Source organism: Nomascus leucogenys, chromosome 4 (genome assembly GCF_006542625.1).
Source record: "Nomascus leucogenys isolate Asia chromosome 4, Asia_NLE_v1, whole genome shotgun sequence".
In the NCBI taxonomy this organism is placed as follows: Eukaryota; Metazoa; Chordata; class Mammalia; order Primates; family Hylobatidae; genus Nomascus; species Nomascus leucogenys.
Window position 1 is genome coordinate 30578725 of NC_044384.1, and position 21171 is coordinate 30599895.

Consider the following 21171-nt stretch of genomic DNA (forward strand, 5'->3'; position numbering starts at 1 on the left):
TGGTCTTTAATAATTTGAATTTGATGGATCTAAGTACATGGGTTCTTTTGGTTTTTGTTTGGGGGTGGAGTGACCATGGGTATTTTCTGATGTGCTTGAATCTGTTTGATTTTTTTTCATTATTTATAGGAAATGCTCAGTCATTATCTCTTCGAATATCTCTTTTGCCCCATTCTTTCTCTTTTCCTTCTGGGAGTCAATTACATGTATATTAATGCATTTCATATTATTTTACAGCCCTTGTTGTATTCTCTGTCTTGTTTTCTCACTCTTTTTTTCTCTTTGTAGGGTTAGTTTGTGCAATTTCTGTTAACCTGCCTTCAGGTTTGCAATTCATTCCCAAGCTGTGTCCAGTCTATTGTTGAAACCTATTTAAGGCATTCTTCACTGCAATCACCACATTTTACAAAATTTCTAGCATGACCATTTGTCTCTTTCTTATAGTTTTTAACTCTGCTGAAATTCCCAGTCAATTGAAACAAATTTTGTAGATCATAGTTCTTTTATATTCCCTCTTTGATATTTTCAGAATGTTTTATCTCTGTGTCATATTCAGTTGATGACTTTGTTCAGCATGGATTGTTTTACTTACTTTTTTGTATGTTTCATACATTTCAATTGAATGTTAGAATTGTATTTAAGAAAACAGAGGCAGAGGCTGGGTTCAGTGGCTCACCTATAAAATCCCAGCACTTTGGGAGGCTGAGATGGGAGAATTGCTTGAACCCAGGAATTCAAGGCTGCAGTGAGCTAGGGTTGCACCACTGCTCTCCAGCCTAGGTGACAGAGTGAGACCCTGAGTCAAAAAAAAAATAAGAAAGACAGAGGTAAATTGTACGGGAATAGGCATACCTTTTCATCTCTTAAGCAGGGGAAGTAAACTTTTTCTGTAAAGAGCCAAATAGTCAATATTATTTATTTTATAGGCCAGATAGTCTCTGAAGTCTACTTTACCTGATACTAATATGTCAGTCCTCCATATTTTGAGTTATACATGCACAGATTCAACCAATGCAGATTGAAAGTACATACAGTTGACCCTTCATATCCTTGGATTCCACATCCACAGATTTTTTTAAGTCTGTGGATGGAGTGAGCAACTGTAGTATGCCATTTGTATAAGGGACTTGAGCATCTGCAGATTTTTGGTATTTCCGAGGCAGGGGGATGTCCTGGAACCAATCCCTTAAAGATACGGTATACTGTATAGCCACTCCTGCTTTCTTTTGACTTACGTTTGCGTAGGTATCTTTTTCCGTCCTTTTACTTTCAACCTAACTATATTAGAAGTTTCTCATAGATAGCATATAGTTGGGTAGTGTGCTTTTAATCCACTCTGCCAATCCTCGGATTTTAACTATTGTAGACTATTTGCAATTAATGTAGTTATTAATGTGTAACTACCATTTTACTTTCTGTTTTTAGTTGGTTTCCCTTTTTCATTTGCATTTTTTCTGCCTTCCTGTATGGAAATTTTTTTAGAATCCCATTTTGATATGTCTCTAGTTCTTTTTTCCTTTTTCTTTTTCTTTTTCTTTTTTCCTTTTTTCTTTTTTTTTTTTTTTTTGAGACAGGATCTGTCTCTGTCACTCAGGCTGGAATGCAGTGGAGCAATCTCAACTCACTGCAACCTCCACCTCTCAGGCTTAAGCCATCCTCTCACCACAGCCTCCCGAGTAGCTGAGGCTACAGATGTGTGCCACCACACCAGGCTAATTTTTTTGTACATGGGGTTTCGTCATGTTGCCCAGGCTGGTCTCGAACTCCTGAGCTCAAGTGATCTGACCACCTTGGCCTCCCAAAGTGCTAGTATTACAGGCATGAGCCACCGCACCCAGCCTTGATATATCTATAGTATTTTTGTTTCTCGTCAGGTAGATTTGCTCTAGACATTACATTATATGTACATAGCTTATCGCAGTCTAGTAGTGTTGATATTTTACCAGTTCAAGTGAGACGTAGAAACCTTTGTCCCTTTAAATCCCTTACCCACCTTTGCTTATAATTGTTTTAGATATTCCTTTGTATACATTGAGAATCAATGTTATAATTTTTGCTTCAACTGTCAAATGTATTATAGAAAACTGAAGAGGAGAGGAAAGTCTGTTGTATATACCCATGTGCTTGCTCTTTCCATTGCCCTTTTCTTCCAAGAGGTTTGCTGATTGCTTACTTTGAGCTTTACTGTTTGGTAACTATTTTATGTTCAGGTTCCCAAAGACTATTCACTCTGAGGAAACGGTGACAAAATCAGTCTGTTTATCTGAAATATAAAGACTGAAATGACAGTGTAGAGAAATGAAGTCATCTTCTGAACTAGGCATTTTTCTTGGAATGGGTACAACCCTACCACTACTCTACATCATGGAAGTCTTAACGATTTAGGGTAATACAATAATGAGAATACCAGTATGGACCTATTAAATGAGGAGCTGAGTCAGCTCCAAATTTCCCTCTAGATTGGTAAGTCTATAATTTATTATATGAAATTCCTAATTATTACCATACTAAGTTCAAAAGATTTTAACCCAAATCCTTTAGTAACTGATAAACCTCATTCTTAAGATTCTTGACAGAAATAATCTTGATGAGCTTCTCTTCATGATCTTTCCAATGCTGTTATAATTTTGAGGCAATTACTCTTATTTTGATTAATTCTATTGCAAGGAGGAAAAGACTGACTCTGTGTTGGGGTTTCTTTTCTCTATAAGGCACAAGACCTAAATGTCATTGAAGAAGTGATTCGAATGATGTTAGAGATCATCAACTCCTGCCTGACAAATTCCCTTCACCACAACCCAAACTTGGTATACGCCCTGCTTTACAAACGCGATCTCTTTGAACAATTTCGAACTCATCCTTCATTTCAGGATATAATGCAAAATATTGATCTGGTGAGTGTAAATGAAGACATTTATTATGATTCTTTTTTAAGTGTTAAAGCAGAGAATGTTTAATAAGCCTTGGTAAGAACTATAATAGTAAGAGTTTCTTCTTCTAACATTAACTGTATTTGCAGTCTATTTTGCTATAATAGTTGTGGTAATCTGTGTGCGTATTGTATATACACACATACGTATTTAATACAATTGAAGTCATACTTCATACAGTTCTTTATTCTGCCATTTTTACTTTACACTTAGACCATGAGCATTTTTCTATGGTATTATCAATTCTTTGAAAGTCTCACATTTTAATTTCTATCTAGCCCATGTTTGTGTCCTAAAATATATATAACTATTATCCCATTTTTGTTCATTTATTTCCAGTGTTTTATATCAATTCATGATGAATGAAAAGTTTATAAATAAGTCTTATCTCAAATTTTAAAATTATATTTTTGTATGGTTTTAAAGGTGGAATTTTACTAGTTTTACTGTCAAAAGGTATCTTTATTTTCAAGATCCAACACAGGTTGCCAAATTGCTTTCCAGAAAAACCATAGAATTTATGCCTCTGGGCTGGGCGTGGTGGCTGATGCCTATAATCCCAGCTACTTGAGAGGCTGAGGCAGGAGAATCGCTTGAACCCAGGAAATAGAGGTTGCAGTGAGCCGAGATCACACCATTGTACTCCGGCCTGGACAACAAGAGTAAAACTCCATCTCACAAAAAAAAAAAAAAAAAAAAAAAAGGCTGGGTGCAGTGGCTCATGCCTGTAATCCCAGCGCTTTGGGAGGCCGAGATGGGCGGAGCACGAGGTCATGGTGATGGAGACCATCCTGGCTGACACGGTGAAACCAACCCGATCTCTGCTAAAGCTACTATATGTTCCATCAACACAAAGTAGTAAACAAAGAAAGACGAAGACAAAGGAGCCAGGCTTAACGAAAGGAGAGCACTGAAGCCTATTCCCAAGAATACACTGTAGTGTGCAGAACCAGTACACAGTGGGTGTGGCAGGTAGCAGGTCTCCATAGAAAGAGCGGATTTGAGAATGTTACTTGATCTGTTTGACTATTTGGAGAGGAGTTTTAGAGTTCTGTTAAAAAGTTTTAGCTGTGTTAGAGATTGGATATTTGCAACATACAACCAAGAAAAGTCTAGAATCTAGAATATAACAAAATATATATTAATAATAGATAAATAACTCAATAGAAAAACTAACAAGAATTGAACAGGGACTCCAAAAAGAGGAATGCTAAATGGCTAATAAACATATGAAACACATAGGATGTATTAACTGCTGGATACTCTGGAATCTACACAATTAAATGTGAGTTTAACCTACAGTTGAGTATACTGTTGCAAATCCATTCATTGATTTTCATGGCTTTTTCATGATTGCTGGTAAACAGAAATTAGTATTAAAACTCTTCTGTCAGCTTAATTTCATTGGCTTTCCTTAAGCTGCTTCAACTGTATACCTAACGGTTGCAGCTATAGCAAAATATTTTGCCATGGACACTCTTGTCATTTTCCTAAACTTATATTGACTTCATTTAGATATCATTAACAGAATTGGGGAATTTGGGTATAATTGCCATCAGTGCAGTCAAGATAAAGCAGAAACACGATTTCACACAAGGATGTTTATTTTAAGAATCAAACTTTGACATTTTAAGGGAAATCTTTATGAACCAGTACTCCATGTAGCTTCACTGATATTTAGGATGTGTGTGACAGCATCCTTGGCAACTTCTCGGTTATTTCATCTCTGGCCCCATGTCCTGCTTGTTAACTCTGAGTTTTAATTAAGAAGTATTGGTGTTAATAAGATCTCTTTAAAATTGAGAAGTGTCAGTGTTAATAAGATTATGAAACAAAGTATTGCCTAAGGAACACCTATCACGAGTTAACTCCGTCTTCTTTTACGGGATAGATTATTTTTGACAACATGGTAAATTGTGGTTTATAATCTAAGAATTCCTGTTAGTTGTATGCTTTGATAAAAGATGAGAATGCAAAAGTACCAGTTATTAAGGAAAGAAAAGAGTCCATGGGGGCTGGGGCTATCTCATGGGAGAATGCCGTCCCTGCTCTCATCTCAGGTCTCAAAGAAACTATCCGGAACTCAAGCAGGGCCTTTATCCATTCCTCTTAACAGTTATTCCTGCAAGCAGTCTTAAGGATTATAACATTCAGTAGAAATCGTTCTCTGTATGAAGGCAACTTTATAGGCTAGCTGTTTACTTACTTCTGAAAAGCTTTTTCTAACCATGTTATTCATGAATTTGTCCAAATTCATTTCTATTTCTTCCCAGTAGTATTTTTGGAGGTAAAATACTGAGTTTAAGACTCATTATGCTTGTGGGTAAAGGTTTCACAAAACTCTTTCTCCTTTTACATGAGAAATTGGCCTTGAGTTAAGATGCTTCTAGCTCAGTTCTCTGGAAATCTAATGGCGGTAGAATGTCAGTTGTGTTACCAAGCAACACTGCTATGATAAAATGATGATGTGATAAAATGACATTTGATTGGTAAGCTGAGTCATTACTTAGAGGACTATGAATGAACTACAAATACTTGATGAGAAGCCATCACTTTGGGCTTCTCCGAATGAGAGAATTCTTGTAACTGGGCATGTCCTTTACAAGGACCTAGAAGCTGAGACTGTCACAAGGCTATTGGTTTCTATTTGGGACATGGTTTCTAAGGTAGGGTGGCTATTGCGTCTACCTACAGTAGTCTCATTCTCTTGCATCTGAGCTGTCATTTGAAGGGTCAAAGACTAGCCCAAAAACTACTACAAGGATTCCCAAGGAAAACAAAAACCTGTGGGGCTATGCTGTTGGCATGCTACTTTTCCTATCCTTTTATCTTTTTAAAATTAATCTGATGTGAAGTGCGGCCTTTTATAGTCTTGAGACTCTTGATGTCTAATATTTCATCTAAGAATATCACCCAAGAATGGGCATCGTAATATTAAAATAGTATTTTCTTACATTTGTTTATTAATGATCTCTTTCAAGCTCCAGGAGATATTCCTGGTTTTCCAAGATTTATTCAGATCTTTACATTCTAGAAATATCCAACATGTCCATTTTCAGTCTTCATGTTTCTAAACTGTGTCATCCCATTCATTTCAGTCTGCCCTTGTGGTAGTCCTCTATCCCATCTGTTCTAACTTTTACCTTTCTCTGGACCTCCCTCATTCCAATTTCTTTTTTCATTCCTCCTATCTTGCTTTTTTGCTTTAAAAAAATGTTTAAAGATAGTCACCTGAACTATGGACTATGTATGTCTGGTAATACACACCTGCAGTAAATGGGAGATAAATAATCTCTAATTCCCAGTACCTTTCATTGTGATAGGCAATATTTTCTTAGTGTTCCTGACAAAAGACTAAACCAGAGATTTTTTTTTCCCCTGTGGTCATAGCTGCAATAGCTGCAATATTACACATCATTTAGAGTATTTAGCTTTAACATTTTATTTAAACCACATCAAAAGCCATTTGCTTCTTTTCTAATCATCACTAGCTTTTATTGCATACTTGCTAAGCACTTACATGCATTAACTTACTTAATCCTCATTAAAAAATAAACCATGAGGTATATTTCATTTTAGTCCTCAATTTACAGATAAAGATACCAAGTTAGAAAGATTAATTAACTTGTTTACTGTCACACATTCAGAAAGCGATACAGCCAGAACTTAAACCCAGAGTTTGATGATAAGGCCTATGTTTGTAATAATTCTGCCTAACCACTATATGCACTCACTAAATGCTCCCACAGTTGCCTATGAAACCATCTGATCATATCCACAAACCTAATTACTTTCTCTTTCAAAATCAGTTCTAATGATGTCAAATCAGTCTTTATTCCATCAGTGGTGCAATGAGGAACATTCTTAGTAACCAGGCAATTGATATCCTTAAAAATGTCTCTGAGAGCCAGGCGTGGTGGTGCACTGTTACCCCAGCTGCTCAGGAGACTGAGTCAGGAGAATCTCTTGAGCCCAGAAATTCAAGATCACCCTGGGCAATGTAGCGAGACACCATCTCTTAAACACACACACACACGAAAGAAAAAGAAAAAAAAGTCTCTGAAAGACCATACTAATTTTTTTTAATCAGGACACACAGAACCATGCAAAGAATTTAAACTACATCCATTTGAAACACATTCTCCTTTGGAAGAAGTGAAAGGCAGAGTGGAGGTGAGGAAGTAGAAAGGACCTCACTGTAAGCACACAGTATAGAACCATATAGAAATAAAAGCAGGATGTTAAGTTGGACTTATACCCAGTGCTTACTTTTCTGTCATTGTCGGAAGAATGGGCCACTTGTTTACACTTCACCTGTATTCAATGAAAACTGCATTCTCAGGCTAAACATTTGACTATATGCTGTTATGCAGTTCTTAAAACCATATAAACAAATGCCTAAACAGTTTTAAGTACACCTTCTAAATGATGGGAATGAGGCTTGAGTGCCTCATGTATATGACCTCTTTTACCATCCTTAATCCATGTGAGCTAGGATTATTATCCCATTTACAGATAAGAAAATCAAGATGCTGAGAGGTTTCTCAGATGCTATTAATATACATTCCTGCCTAAGGATCATTGTCTTGGATAGCTATCACATATCATTGCAGGGGGCTTTATGTCAGTGGCCCTTTCGCCATCCCTAGGAGGAAGGGAGAGCAGGGCTAGAGAAGGGAAATAGTAGGCTTGAGATCACTTAGCTAGCAAGTCAGTCAACCAGGCCCAGAATCCAGGTTCTCATTCTATTAAATCCCGTGTTTTCAACATTCACTTGGATAAACCTAATTAAGTTTCCAAATGAGCAGGTTTTCCAACAACTTTTTGTAGAATACTATCATCCAAAATAGTGCTGGGCACACTGGAAATTCATTTAAAAAACATTTTAACCTCCTTTTACATATTTTGAAAAGAATGCTGCGATAAAGATATAAATAACATCTCTACTCTGTGCCTTTTTCAGTACTTTACCTTCCCCTTCTATCCCCCAAAGACCCCTGAAATTTTGGCTTAAACAAGCTTTTGCTACCTTCTTCTTTCACAGAGTTAACCTTCAGAAGTTAACTCTGTGAAAGACTGTAGAAGAAAAAAGTTGGTGGAGGTATTTTTAGTGGGCAGGGAGTTGAGAGTTGATTATTTTTGGTTAAGACATTTAGCAGCACTCATTATCTCAGAAGACAGAAGTGGCTAACCTTGGAGCACTTTTAACTTCTGCAGAAGGAATTAGATATATTTCAAGCGCCCACATTTTTATTACACACTGGTGCCTGTCTCTCCCATCTAAAGCATAAGGTGATATGATCAGGCTGAATTAAGCAGCAAGACAAGGTAGAATATGACACCAAACAAGAGAGAACATAAAATAAATTGTCTGGTTACCTAAGAAATGGCTGAATATGAGTAGAGGACAGATGCAATGAACTATAACCATTGTATAGTATGGTAAAGGCAAGAAATCTTTTTATCTCTGGACAGTGTAGAATTCACATTAGATCTTGTGTATTTCCAGACCTAACCATCCTTATCAAGCTCTAAACTAGCACATTAGGCTATTGACTTGACAGTCCCACAATTGTTGAACAAGGTTAAATCATAATTCTTGATTTTCTTGCAAAAACCAATGCAATATAAAATATTTTCTTCTATAGTCTTTCTTATCCCAATATATGACATCAATATCTACCCAGTTGCTTAAGGAAAAAAAAAAAGAATAAGAAAGGAGAATAATGAGAGCTCATTAGAATACGGGTAGGAGATTGCAGATTGAAAGAATGTGATCAGGGAAGGCTCTTAGAAGGTGCGTTTGAGCTAAAACTTGAAGCAGGTAGAGAATGAGCTATGCAGCTATCTGGGGACAGAGCACTCTAGGCACAGAGAATAGTGGGTGGGACAGAGTGATGGGGAACTGGGTGGGAAGGTGGAGTAAACAATCTGTGATAATGAGGGGCAGATGGTTACAGGGTATGCATATTTGTCAAAAATGGTTGAACTGTACCATTAAAATGAGTAGGTTTATTTTATTGTATGAAATTGTACCTCAGTAAATTTACTACTAAAAAATAAATTCCCTAGAGTTTCAGCCTAGGATATAGAAAGCTAGGAAGAGTTCTACACTAACAAAGAGAAGGAGGTACACTACAAAATCATAACTTTTCTTGAACCTATCAATGAGCCGAGGTCACAGGGCAACCAAGTAGCCTAGATCCCAAGGAGGGATCATCGGCCCACCCACCCCTCAAGTTGAGGTGAGACACCAGGACTGGATCACCTGTGGCAGAGCACAGGACTAGGCAGCCACCATACAAGTGAGTAAAAAGAAATCAGATGCAATTTTAATAACTTGCTAAAGGTTGAGTGTGGACTAGCGTGACATTACAGAACACCCAGGAGACCCAAGCACTAGAGGCATTTGCACTCACAGGCTGTTTTCCACTGAGACTGGGGGCACAGCAGGAAGCCAGAGAGAGCCTCCCAAGGTGATGTACCTATAGAAAAATGCGTAGCATCATTCCCCTGCCAGACCTTTCTTTCATATGGTGCAAAAGCCTTAGATTGCCGGCGAGGGTTAGGGGGTGAGGAGGGGAATGGGGGGTGCAGAGGCGGGCACCAAACCTTGTTGCCCTCAGGGCATAGGTAGAGACCCATTATTGCATGTAAAAGATAAAACAAAAAACTCTCTACTTCTGGGTAAAGTGCAGGAAACTGTCCCAGCCCCAGGATTCTATAAGAGTACCGTTAGAGGTATCCTACCAACAACTCATCACAGATACAGGGCAAAGTCTGGCTGCCATCGGAAGAAAGGGAAGAGAAAGCTAAGAAAGCCTCATGCCCTAGGCCCAGGCATAGAAAGCCCCATTTAAGACTGAGGTCTTAGGACAGCAGGTAGAGAATCCCCTATCTTCTGCCACCAGCCTAGCAAGTACTGAGTAACAAACAGCAGCATCTACTGCTGGGAAAGATCAAGGGCATGGATACAGACCCTGCTCTGGGACCCAGGTATGCAGAGCTCACTGAAAGCAGAAAGTGGAGCATGAACATTGAAAAACCTGTGGCACTTCAGATCCCAGCAAAGCAGAAGACATCATTAGAGGATGTGGTACACTGAAGGTAGCCACAGCAACAGCAAAACTCAAATTTAGCACACCTTCTGAGTGAATCAGCTCAACCTCCAAGCCTGACCTAAGAAGAGATGTGCCCTAATTTATCATAAATAGTATTTGTCAGTCTCTACAGTTCTACACATGATGTCTAACATTCAGCCAAGCATTATGAGACATAAAAAGGCAAGAAAAATGTAATGTTGTCAACAGACAACAGACCCAGACTCAGTGATGACTCGGATGTTGGAACTGTCAGACTGGGACTGTAATTATGATTTATCAGTTTCAAAGATCTGGTGTGAAGGTCACCTAAGTAGGACCCATAGGGCAAATGCAGCCCACAGTTTGTCTTTGTACAGCCTGTTAAATAAGTATGTTTTTTACATTTTTAAAGGGTTGTTTAAAAAAAAAAAGAAGAAGAAGTTACAGAAACTATATTGGGACCCACAAAACTTAAAATATTTACTACCTGGTTCTTTATAGAAGACATATACCAATCTTTGTCCTAGGGGAAAAGGTGACAAAATATATAAACAGTTCCAGAGAGAGATGGGAACTGTAAGAAAAAATAAAATGGGAATGCTAGAAGTAAAAAACATATGACAGACAAAGAATTGCCATGACTGGCTCATTAGTGGGCTTGTGAAAAACATCTGTGATCTTGAAGATAGGTCAGTAGAAATTATGCAAATAAAAACAATGAGAAAAACATGTGAAAAATGAGAACCTAGCATCCAAGAGCTATAGGACGATATCAGATGATTCAATATACATGTAATTGGAGTCTCAGAAGGACAAGAGAGAAAGAACAGGTCAGAAGAAATATTTGAAGAGATAATAGCTGAGAATTTTCCAAAAATACTGACATCAAACCACAGATCCAAGAAGCCCAGAGAACCCCAATCAGGATAAATCCATTTTTTTAAAAGACATTATATTTAAACATCTGAAAATCAAAGATAAAAGAAAAAACACAGTCTTGAATTCAGCCAGAGAAAAAAGAAACATTATATAGAGAGGAACAAAGATAGTAACAGCAGTTTACTTGACAGAACCTAGGCAAGTCAGATAATGAAGTGACGTCTTTATAATGCTAAAATGAAAAAAAAAAAATCTTACCCCCAAAAATGTCTTTAAAAACTGAATACAAAATAATGACATTTCAAACAAAACTGAGAGAACTTATTGCTAGTGTGTACTATAGACTAGTTAATGGAAGTTATTCAAACAGAAGAACTATCATATCTGACAGAAACTTGGATCTACAAAAAGAAATTCAGAGCTCCAAAAATAGCAAAAATAAAGGTAAACATAAAAAGCTTTTTCTTACATTGATTCACTGTATAAAATAATTGACTGTCGGAACTTCTTCAGGTCCTCAAACTTTTTCTGTAAGTGATCAGATTGTAAATATTTTAGTCTTCACAGGCCGCGTAGCCCCTGTCACAACTATTCTACTCAACCATTGTAATTCAATGGCAGTCATAGACTGTGTAAACAAGTGGGTATGGCTATGTTCCATTAAAACTTTATTTACAAAAACAGACAACAGGCCAGATTTGGCCCACAGGCTATAGGTTGCCAACCCATTTTGTCTAAAATAAAAAATAGTAACAATGTATTATGGGGTTTATAACATGTAAAAGTAAGATGTGTGTCAGCAGTAGCACAAAGGATGAGAGGGAAGAATTGGAAGTTGGCATATATGTGTGTTGGGAGATAATTTTCCAGAGATTTCATCTTGTGAGCAAAGGCACTGACCTTTGCTCTAGATTATCTTTTCAAAGATGTTTGTATCTCCTTCTGGAGTAAGATAGGCATGGTTACTGACCATTCTAAGAGATTCGGGTTCTGTAAGCTCAGGTTCTGTCCTTTAATATAATTTACTGCATGTGCAGGTGTTGTCTGACCCTTGTCACATCACCCTGAGCAAACTGGGGCTTGGGAAGCCAGTGTGGTAATGCAGATGCTCTGATCACTGCTGTTGCTGTGACTAACTTCCCTCCGTCTCTGACCCAGAAATTTCTCTTCTTCCTGGACCCGTGAACTATAGGCTGGATAACTTGTTAACTCACAAGTAGGGTACCATTTCACTTTTCACAGTTCTTCACAATGTCAAGTAGTATAATATTATTTGAAGGTAGACTGTGATAATTTAAAGTGTATAGTATAAACTCTAGGGCAACCACTAAAGAAAAATGGAAATATATGGAAATATAAGTAGTAAGCCAAAGATGGAGATAAGGTAGAAATTGTAAAATTATACCCAGTCCAAAGGCAGGCAGGAAAAGCAGAATAAATAATAGTGGAACAACAACAAAAAAATAGTGGAACAACAACAACAAAAATCCATCCATGTATTTAAATCCATCCATGCCAATAATTAAATCAAATGCAAATAATCCTGATGCCCCAATTAAAAGACAGAAATTTTCAGATTGGATAAAAAGCAAGACCTAACTATGTGCTATCTATAAGAAACCCACCTTAAACATAAAGAAATAGATTGGTTAAAAGCAAAAGGATAAAAGAAGTTTTACTATGTAAGCATTAATTTAAAAAAAAAGGGTAGGATGACTATATTAATAGCAGATAAAGTAGACTTCAACACAGGGAGCATTACCAGGGATAAAGAGGGACTCCATGTAATGATAAAGAAGTCAATTCACCAAGGAGACATAACAACCATAAATGTGTACACAACAGAGCTTCAAAATGCATGAAATAAAAACTGATCGAATGGCAAGAAGACACAAACAAACCCATAATTGGAGAAGTCAACACTTCTCAGTAATTGATACAACAAATAAACAGAAAATTTGTGATGATATAGAAGACCCAAACAATACTAACCACCAACTTGATGAGTTGACATTTATAAAATATACCACCCAACAACATCAGTGCACGTGAACCATTCTCTAAGAGAGACCATGTATGGGGCCGTAAAACAAACCTCAGCAAATTTAAATGACATAAGATCACCTAGAGTATATTCTTTGACCACAGTGAAATTAAACTATTGAATAGAAATCAGTAAGAAAGATATCTGGAAAATCTCCGAATTCTTGGAAATTGAACAGTACACCCATGTGTCAAAAAGAAGTTTACAAGGGAAATAGAACAAATTTAAAGTGAGCAAAAATGAAAATGTAACATGTCAAAATTTGTGGGACCCAGCAAAAGCTCAGAGAGAAATTTACAGCCTTAAATAAGTTAATGTCTGCACAGCACAAAGTGCTTTGCACATGGTAAGTGCTCACAGAACGTTAGCTCTTGCTGTTATTAGGTATATATCAGTACCCTCATTTACAAAATGACAAAGTTGCCACATTATCATTATTGGTTCCTATGCAGTAGATGCTGCAAGTTTGTCACTTTGAAGATATTATAAGGAGAGGTGGGATTTAAACCCAAGCAGTCCGACACCAGGTAAGTTGTCTAAACCACTGCATCATGCTACATCTAGATGTTGAGTGTTTTACAAGTCACATTGCTAGTATCAGAGGCAGGACTCAAATCTAAGCCTTCTTTGAGTAGTTCATTATCCACTTTACCACGATGTCCTTTCTGATTATACAGGTTTGATCTGTCTTACCTCACAAATTATACTGTGTCTTTCTTCAAGAGAGAAAATGGTATCATCTATTTATTTCCCTGGTAAATCCTCGGGAGAGCTCCTCTGCTGAATGGATTGTCAATATATGTATTGATTAGAATACAGTAACTTGAGGGGAAACTCAACAAGTCAATGAGGAAATATATATGTATTTTACATGTTTATCGTTGTCTTAAAAAATAAAAATAAAATAAAACTTAGCTGTCTGCTTCTACCTCTTAGGAGAGTGGCCATTTTTAGCAAGCATGTTTGCCTGACGAGCACATACTAGCTCCTTTTTATCCTCCTCTAGTCCAGAAAAGCTTCTCATTTCTATTAATCTGTGATCTATTAATAATAATCATTCACTTGTTTCATGACCGGTGGTTAAATGTGATTTGACATTACTCAAAGTATACAACTGATTAATCAGTATATGACATTGGGCAATCACTGTTCAAAGCTAATAGCATAATGGAAGGTAATATGCTGTACTTGGATTTCATGAGTTATAGCCAAATATGGTAGGTAGAGGAGGGTTGTAAAACATGCGCTGTGGAAAAGTACCTTCCTTTGAAAGGTTGTCTTTGAATTACACTGACAAAGCATTCATCCCCACTTTCACTAAAGGTTTACTTAAATTTTTTCTGTTATTGGCTGTGTCTCACGCAGAGATTTTCACAGGAATAAAAGTTCATCTATTTTAACGGTTTTAATGGTTGCTATACAAATTGATAAAAGCCACACATCTGTTGTAGTCATCATCACTAAAAGTACTATTAGATGCAAAATTATAACCTGGGAGTAGGAAATAGAAGCTCTTATCTTTGAATTGTTTCACGTTCTTCGCTGGTGTTGCAGTCAGACAACATCTGAAAGGTTTGGCTAAACAACTTACACTTTTCGCTTAGATATCTCCTATTTGAAAAACTAAGCTAGTGCTCCATTTTGCTTCGTAGGAATTGCTGGAGACATGATAAAGTAAGAAGAAATACCTGAGCTAGAGTCCTACTCCTCCCACTTGCCTGGGTCACCCCAGTCTAGTTTGTCTCTCTGATCCTTTTTATGGTTCTGTAGGATGGAGATTTTTATCAGCCTCATGGGATTGTTGTGAGAATTAAATAAATAGTATATGTACAGCACACAGTTCATGATAAACATTCAGGATAGATTTGTTTCCTTCGGTTTTGATACATAAATTATACTTCCCTTCTGCAAGTGGTTTTATCATTTTCTAAAATCCGCGTGTGTTTTAATGCAAAAACATGGGAATGTCAGCTTTAAAACATACAAATGAGAACCAGTTTGAAAAAGGAATTTAGTTAGAAACCCAACCTCATGCCTACTCTGCAGCTCTCCCTGGAAATGGAAATTCCTTGTGGCTTAGAGGAAAGCCAGTATAGGCCACAGAGTCAACAAAGCAAAACTGTCATTGCATTACTTTGTTCTTGGTGGTGTGACACATAAGTACGCTCCCTTTTGTTGGTTTGTCATGTCTTTGAGTAGTAAGTGAATACTGTGAGTTCCCTTTAACTCTGATTATGTGCATTTTGTTATCTCAATTAGTTATTATCAAAGCGGATGGCTGCACATGCCCCAGAGATTGTACTAACAGTTCATCTGTAGAAGCATGGAAAGAAAATATTAGAGCCGTTATTTATTCATCTAAAAATAAGGAGATTTAGTTTTACTAATAGTATTGGCCTTTACAACCTTCCAGGGTCTGTGTCAGCCTCAATACTCCAGATATCCCGAGGGAGGAGATAGGAGTTCCTCAAATTTTAGGGCTTGGCATACATGCGCTCACCTGTTGATTCACGTAAAGCTTAGTGTAGTATACGTGTTCCTGGTTACAGTATCTAGATTTAGTTAAACCCTCACGAAATAGCGTGTTTCCCCACATGCTGAAGGTGATAGAAAAATATAAGCACATATGACAAAAGATAATGGCAGAGCTGACATCCCCCTCCTCCTGGAACAAGTGCCACATTACAAGGGAAAAACACTGATGAACCAGTCTAATCTCACAGAAAGTGGATCCATAAAAGTTATCAGGAAGACTGTTGGCACTATGGATTTAATATTCACTGTAATAAACGACGCATCTTACCGTGGGTGAATACTGTGCTTGCTGATGGTCATGTGAAATTGCTGTGATTAGTAATCTGTAATTACCCAGATTATTTTCAATGACATTTTAATGAGTACAAAAAACGTGTTTTGTATCATTGGTTTTTTTAATCTAATTCATTTTATCTTTATCTCATTCTCTTAAATTTATTTTATGAACATGTTATAATATGTAAAACATTAGTGCTATAGTATATTGCATGATTTATAAAGAACTAGAACATATATTGCAAGCACATCCTCATTTTTTTACTTGTAGATGTGTACAACCTGAAAAGTTTGGAAACCTCTGGTCTAGATTCTGGCTGATCATCAAAATCACCTGGAGAGCCTGATGTGTAATAGAAGGTCCCTGACCAGGCCCTGGGATCAGAATTTCACAAGGCTTCTCAGCTACTTCTGATGATCAGCCGTGCTTGAGAACTACTCCTTGTCTATATGATCTGCTGCTGTAAACAAAACAAAAATCCGGTAGTGAAATATCAGCTTTCAGCACGTTAGAAAGAAAAAAAAATTCAGTAAGCCTCAAGCATATGTAACATCTGTCTACTTTTTATCATTTTTTTATTTTTTAGAATGTGTTTTTAACAGATATGCTCCCACTTTTTAAGTATTTTTTTGGTCAAAGAAGATACTATGCATAGGTGTTAGGTTGACCCATATGAAATTTCTACCATTAAACCATTTTTTTACCAACAAAATTGGCATTTCATATGGTTAACCAATTATTTTCTCAGAAAAACTATGCTCAGTTTACAACCTGTGAAGATATGTACACAAAAGGAAAGCATTTATTTTGTGTATTCATTGTTGCATATTTTTAAAATAGGATTTTAATCTATTACAATATGTTTTGCTATCTGTGTTGTGTCTTTCTTCAAATATTTATTCACTATATTATAAAAATCAATTTTTGGACCTGCTGTGTCTAAACTCTGAACAAAATATTAATCCCAGAAACGCAAAAAGAACTTAAAATCCGACATGGGGAAGAATGAGGCCCACAGGAACATACCGAAAAACCAACTTGTGGACAAAATAAGCAACTTGCAAAGTAGCTGGTGGTGCCAGCAAACTGCTTGAGATAAAGAAATGGTTTATCTAGAATCACAAGCAGTGTCACCAGCCATGAGCTGCCTTTGTTCTCACTCATTGCCACAGAATTGTGAGGCACATGCTTGTTAATGGCTGTGGTGCCAGCTAAGTCTCTTTCCCTTCCAGAACAAATGCATTTAGTAGCATTTGTGTAATATAGTGTACTTTCCACTAGAATAGGTAAGAGAAAAGTTACTGTACTCTTAAACAATTAGCATTTAGGAGAGTAATTCTGAAAGAAAATGCATAAAAACATTTGTGAAGGATTGTTTGTAACTTAATATATTTTACCTATAAAATAGAAGACATAAAAGGTAATGCTCAACTTTACAAAAACACAATGATTTTTTTATATTTTTGCATGTCTGACTATAAACACCTAAATGTTATTCTCTTGAATTTAAAAGGGATCTGCAGTCTTCTTGATTTATGAACATTGTGGTTTTAAAAATAATTTGCTGAAAAATGATGTTTTCATTTTTTAGTGACAAATATTTAGGGACCGTGTATTTGCAGAATGCTACTGTGTTAATATCTTGCTGCATACTTTGGGCTGTGCTATAACATGAAGCAAAAGGAATTATAGGTTGTTATTTGTTATCCTTAGTGATCATGATAAGGGAAATGTGGCTAAATTCATAGATAATTTGCAAAACATCATTTTAGCCATTAGTTTCAAATTCTTTCCTGTTAAGCCCTTTTGAGAGAGAGAGAGAGAGAGAGAGAGCTAATATTAAGCTTCAAAAGTGGTAGGCTTTAGAGTTTAGCCTTCTCTCCCCACTTTCTGTTGGATACTGCTCTATAAATGAAATACAAATGCAAGGTCAGGCAGCACAAGAAAGAGTAGAATTCAGGAGGCTATTTAATTCACAGAATGAATAATCAGCCCTGGATGAGGGGTTGCCTCTGATTCAGCTATCAAACCCAATGGAGAGCAAACTGCGTTTAGGAGGCCTAGTGAATTAAAAGCCAGGTCACTGTAGGAATGGAATCATTATAGTTTGACTACCATGTGAGAAAGGCGGCTACTAAAAATACATTTCATACCTCTTCTTGTTTAAAAAATAACACTTTACATTACAGGTGATCACCTTCTTTAGCTCAAGGTTGCTGCAAGCTGGAGCTGAGCTGTCAGTGGAACGGGTCCTGGAAATCATTAAGCAAGGCGTCGTTGCGCTGCCCAAAGACAGACTGAAGGTAAGAAGGCTAAAGAAATGTCCACTTGACACTGCCGTGTCCTTGATGTAAATGTTAGTGTCTTAGCAGACCCTATCCAGAATCATGCTGCTTACCCAGTACATAGACTAGAAGGGCTCCTCAGAACTGTGACAAAGGTTTCTGACAGCTTTTCAAAAGAAGCATTAATACTTTCATGCCACTGCATATCCTACAAGTAACCATGGCATGCACTATAATTCATATACTGTTAATAAAAGGACACCTTATTTTTTTAACCCAGTGAAACAAATTCGGCCTTAAAAGTATCATCAAGAGTTGATGGGAAGGTGGTGATGAAGATGATCACAACAGTAGCTAATATTTCCATGATGTGACTCGGTGCCACACATTCTAAATGTGTTACATCAAGCTCATTCAGTCCCTACCACAGCCCTTTCAGGTGGGTAGTGGTATCATCCTAATTTTTCAGATGAGGAAACTGATGTACAGTGAGGTTAAGAAACTTAGCCAAAGCCATACAACTGGAAAATGATGGAGCCTGGAGATTAAAAACCAGGAAGTCTAGCTCCAGAGCCCACGTTCATAATTGCTGCACTGTTTACTGTGTGCCTGGGATGTAGTAGTGGAAAGAGATGCACTTCGTGGAGAAGGTGGGGGAAATGCTGTATTTGAAGAAGGCATTTACATCTGTTTGATAGATGTATTCCTGAAGCAGTCTCACAATATAAAACTCATACTTCAAGACTAATTATCCCATAAGAAAAAGATGTAAAGAAGATCCTTTGGGGAATGCATGAATGTACAGCATTGCAGCTTACTTTTACTTTACTGTTCTTTTTAGTTTTTTCTTCATTAGCTCTAATTTTTTAGAGTGCTTTCACCTAAATTACCAACATAGCGAGTCATAGTGGATATTTGCCCTTCATGGTGTTTTGTCACAACTCACGTCTGTTCCAGTGTTACTGTTTTTGGGGGTTGTGTTTTTCAGCACTATCACTAGAACCACTGCTTAATGAATGCTTGAGAGAGATTGTTGTAGGATATAAAAATATTTTCAATTATAATAACAGAGTTTGTAAAATAACAGCACATTAGTCATCATAATCACTTACTGAAGTTCCACTGTACATAAACAACAGTGAGATTCACACGGTACTGAGCAAAGATGGCAAATGTTCTGTTTATCAGCCAAAGTGGCACCACCATGTGGTAATGGCATAAAAACAGGTTACAGTTCACTGGGCCCTCCAGCTTGGATGTGTTCCTATTCCAGATAATTTTTTTAAATATAGAGAATTCATATTGTTTCCATTTTTACATAAAGTAAGACCTTGGTTTGTTGGTTGGTTTGGGGGTATTTTTGTGGGATTTTTTTGAACTATTTCAAATTTATGTAAACTGTACCATGTGAACCAGTACAAAAAAATCCATGAAGATTAAAGTGGCTACTCCCAGGAAGTGATGGATCTTGGTGTGTAAGCTCAGTCAAGAACAAAGTAGAAATATCGAGGCTGCCAAAAAAGGACACTGCAATGGAGTCTGGGGAAGGTTAATCTTGTAGTTCACTGTAATACTTAACTTACAGCAAAATGAACTACAGTGTGCAGGCTAAGTGCTGGAATGTTAATATTTGTTCATTTATTATACTATGTTCAAAAATAAAATGTCATTTATATTTGAGACAGTGACATATAAACAAAAATGTAACTCTTTTCATTTTTCAGAATTATGGCTACATAGAGAAAATAATTGATCTATGGTGGGTCCCAGGCAAGTTGACTCTGATTTAGAGCAAGATCCTACTGAGGCCAAGGTCATGGGTAAATTTCTTAAGAGGGCCAGTTAATTTGGTTCTGGAACATAGCAAGAAGTTGTACTCCTGACCTCAGCTTGCCATCTCACTTCATGGTTGCAAAAGGATAGAGGACGGATGATTCAGTTAAAAAAAAAAAAAAAAAAAAAAACCTATCACCAGTACTAGAAAAGATTACATTTACTAAAATTACATTTACCCACAGATGGTGAGCCATCCTAGTTGGTTTAAATGATAGCATATTATTACCACAGATGTTACTAGAAATAAAAGGCTGTTTATCCTTACAATCAAGCCTTATCTCAATTATTTTAATCATCTTTTTGGATTGAGTGTTTATAATAAAATGAATCACTTAAAACCTCTGGAGTTTAATTCACAGAATACCACAGTATCTAAAGTTGATTGAAAATTCAAGCTGTGTTGAATAATGTTTACATTATACTACATGACAGCACATTATAGTCTTTGGAGTAGTTTACTAATATATACTGATAAAATAATTGTCGGGTATGTAATAATAGATTCATACATGATATTGATGTAAAAGAGTTGGTTTCAAATTGGAAATGCTGTCTTAATAAGCCCTCTATGAAAATGTGGAATAATATATACTAATTGATTTGTTGTTTGTTAAAATATATAAATTAAATACTTAGAAACTCAGAATTCTTTACTACTACCTTCTGGGTTGTTAAGAGGATTACAGTGCCCCTTACTCATGAGAAATTCACCAGCTAATGTCAGCTGAAGCTGATGAGCCAAAAGTTTTAGAAGTTTCCCTTGCATTGTAGAATTGAAGCCAACTTTGTAGAAGTAGTATTCTTCCAATTTTGGGCAAGTAAACAGTAAGATCTGGAAGCCCATGGAAGAGTAATTGACTTCCAACCAAATAAAATATTTTTCAATCAAATATTATTTGACATAGCTTTCTAAAATATTTGTATAATATCCTATGTGGGAATACATACTCTTTGGATAAATCTGTCTATATAGTTAAACAACTTGGCTGTTCAGAGTAAATAGCATTAATATCATTCTAAACATTCTCTTTTTACTGGTATTCTGTGAAGTCTGGGAAAGGCAATACCAGGTAATTATTTTTTCCGGAGCCTCTTGCTTAAACAGAGACCTAAAGAACAGGCTCTGAAATCCTGAGTCGCTTATTTCTCCTTTAGGGTTTGGAAGGAAATAAATAAAGTTAGTATGTCCTCTGGGAGCCGACTTAGAAGCCGCAGCTCAAAGCTCTCACTGTCTGTATCCGCAACAGGGCATGTTCCTGGCTCGCATTTTGCTTACTATGGAGCAATTTGAATGTCATGGTAA

At 36.7% G+C, this 21171-nt stretch overlaps 1 protein-coding gene across 4 annotated transcripts in view; it reads left to right on the plus strand.

The window, feature by feature from the left end:
• Positions 1 to 21171, plus strand: part of DYM (dymeclin) — a 401308-nt gene that overhangs the window by 326540 nt on the left and 53597 nt on the right. For 3 of the 4 annotated variants that reach the window (XM_030810466.1, XM_030810462.1, XM_030810463.1), the window contains 2 exons: positions 2712 to 2894; positions 17937 to 18050. In XM_030810466.1, coding sequence (XP_030666326.1) covers positions 2712 to 2894; positions 17937 to 18050 — 297 coding nt within the window. The remainder of the gene's footprint in view (positions 1 to 2711; positions 2895 to 17936; positions 18051 to 21171) is intronic. The other variant, XM_030810464.1, reaches the window with a different exon arrangement.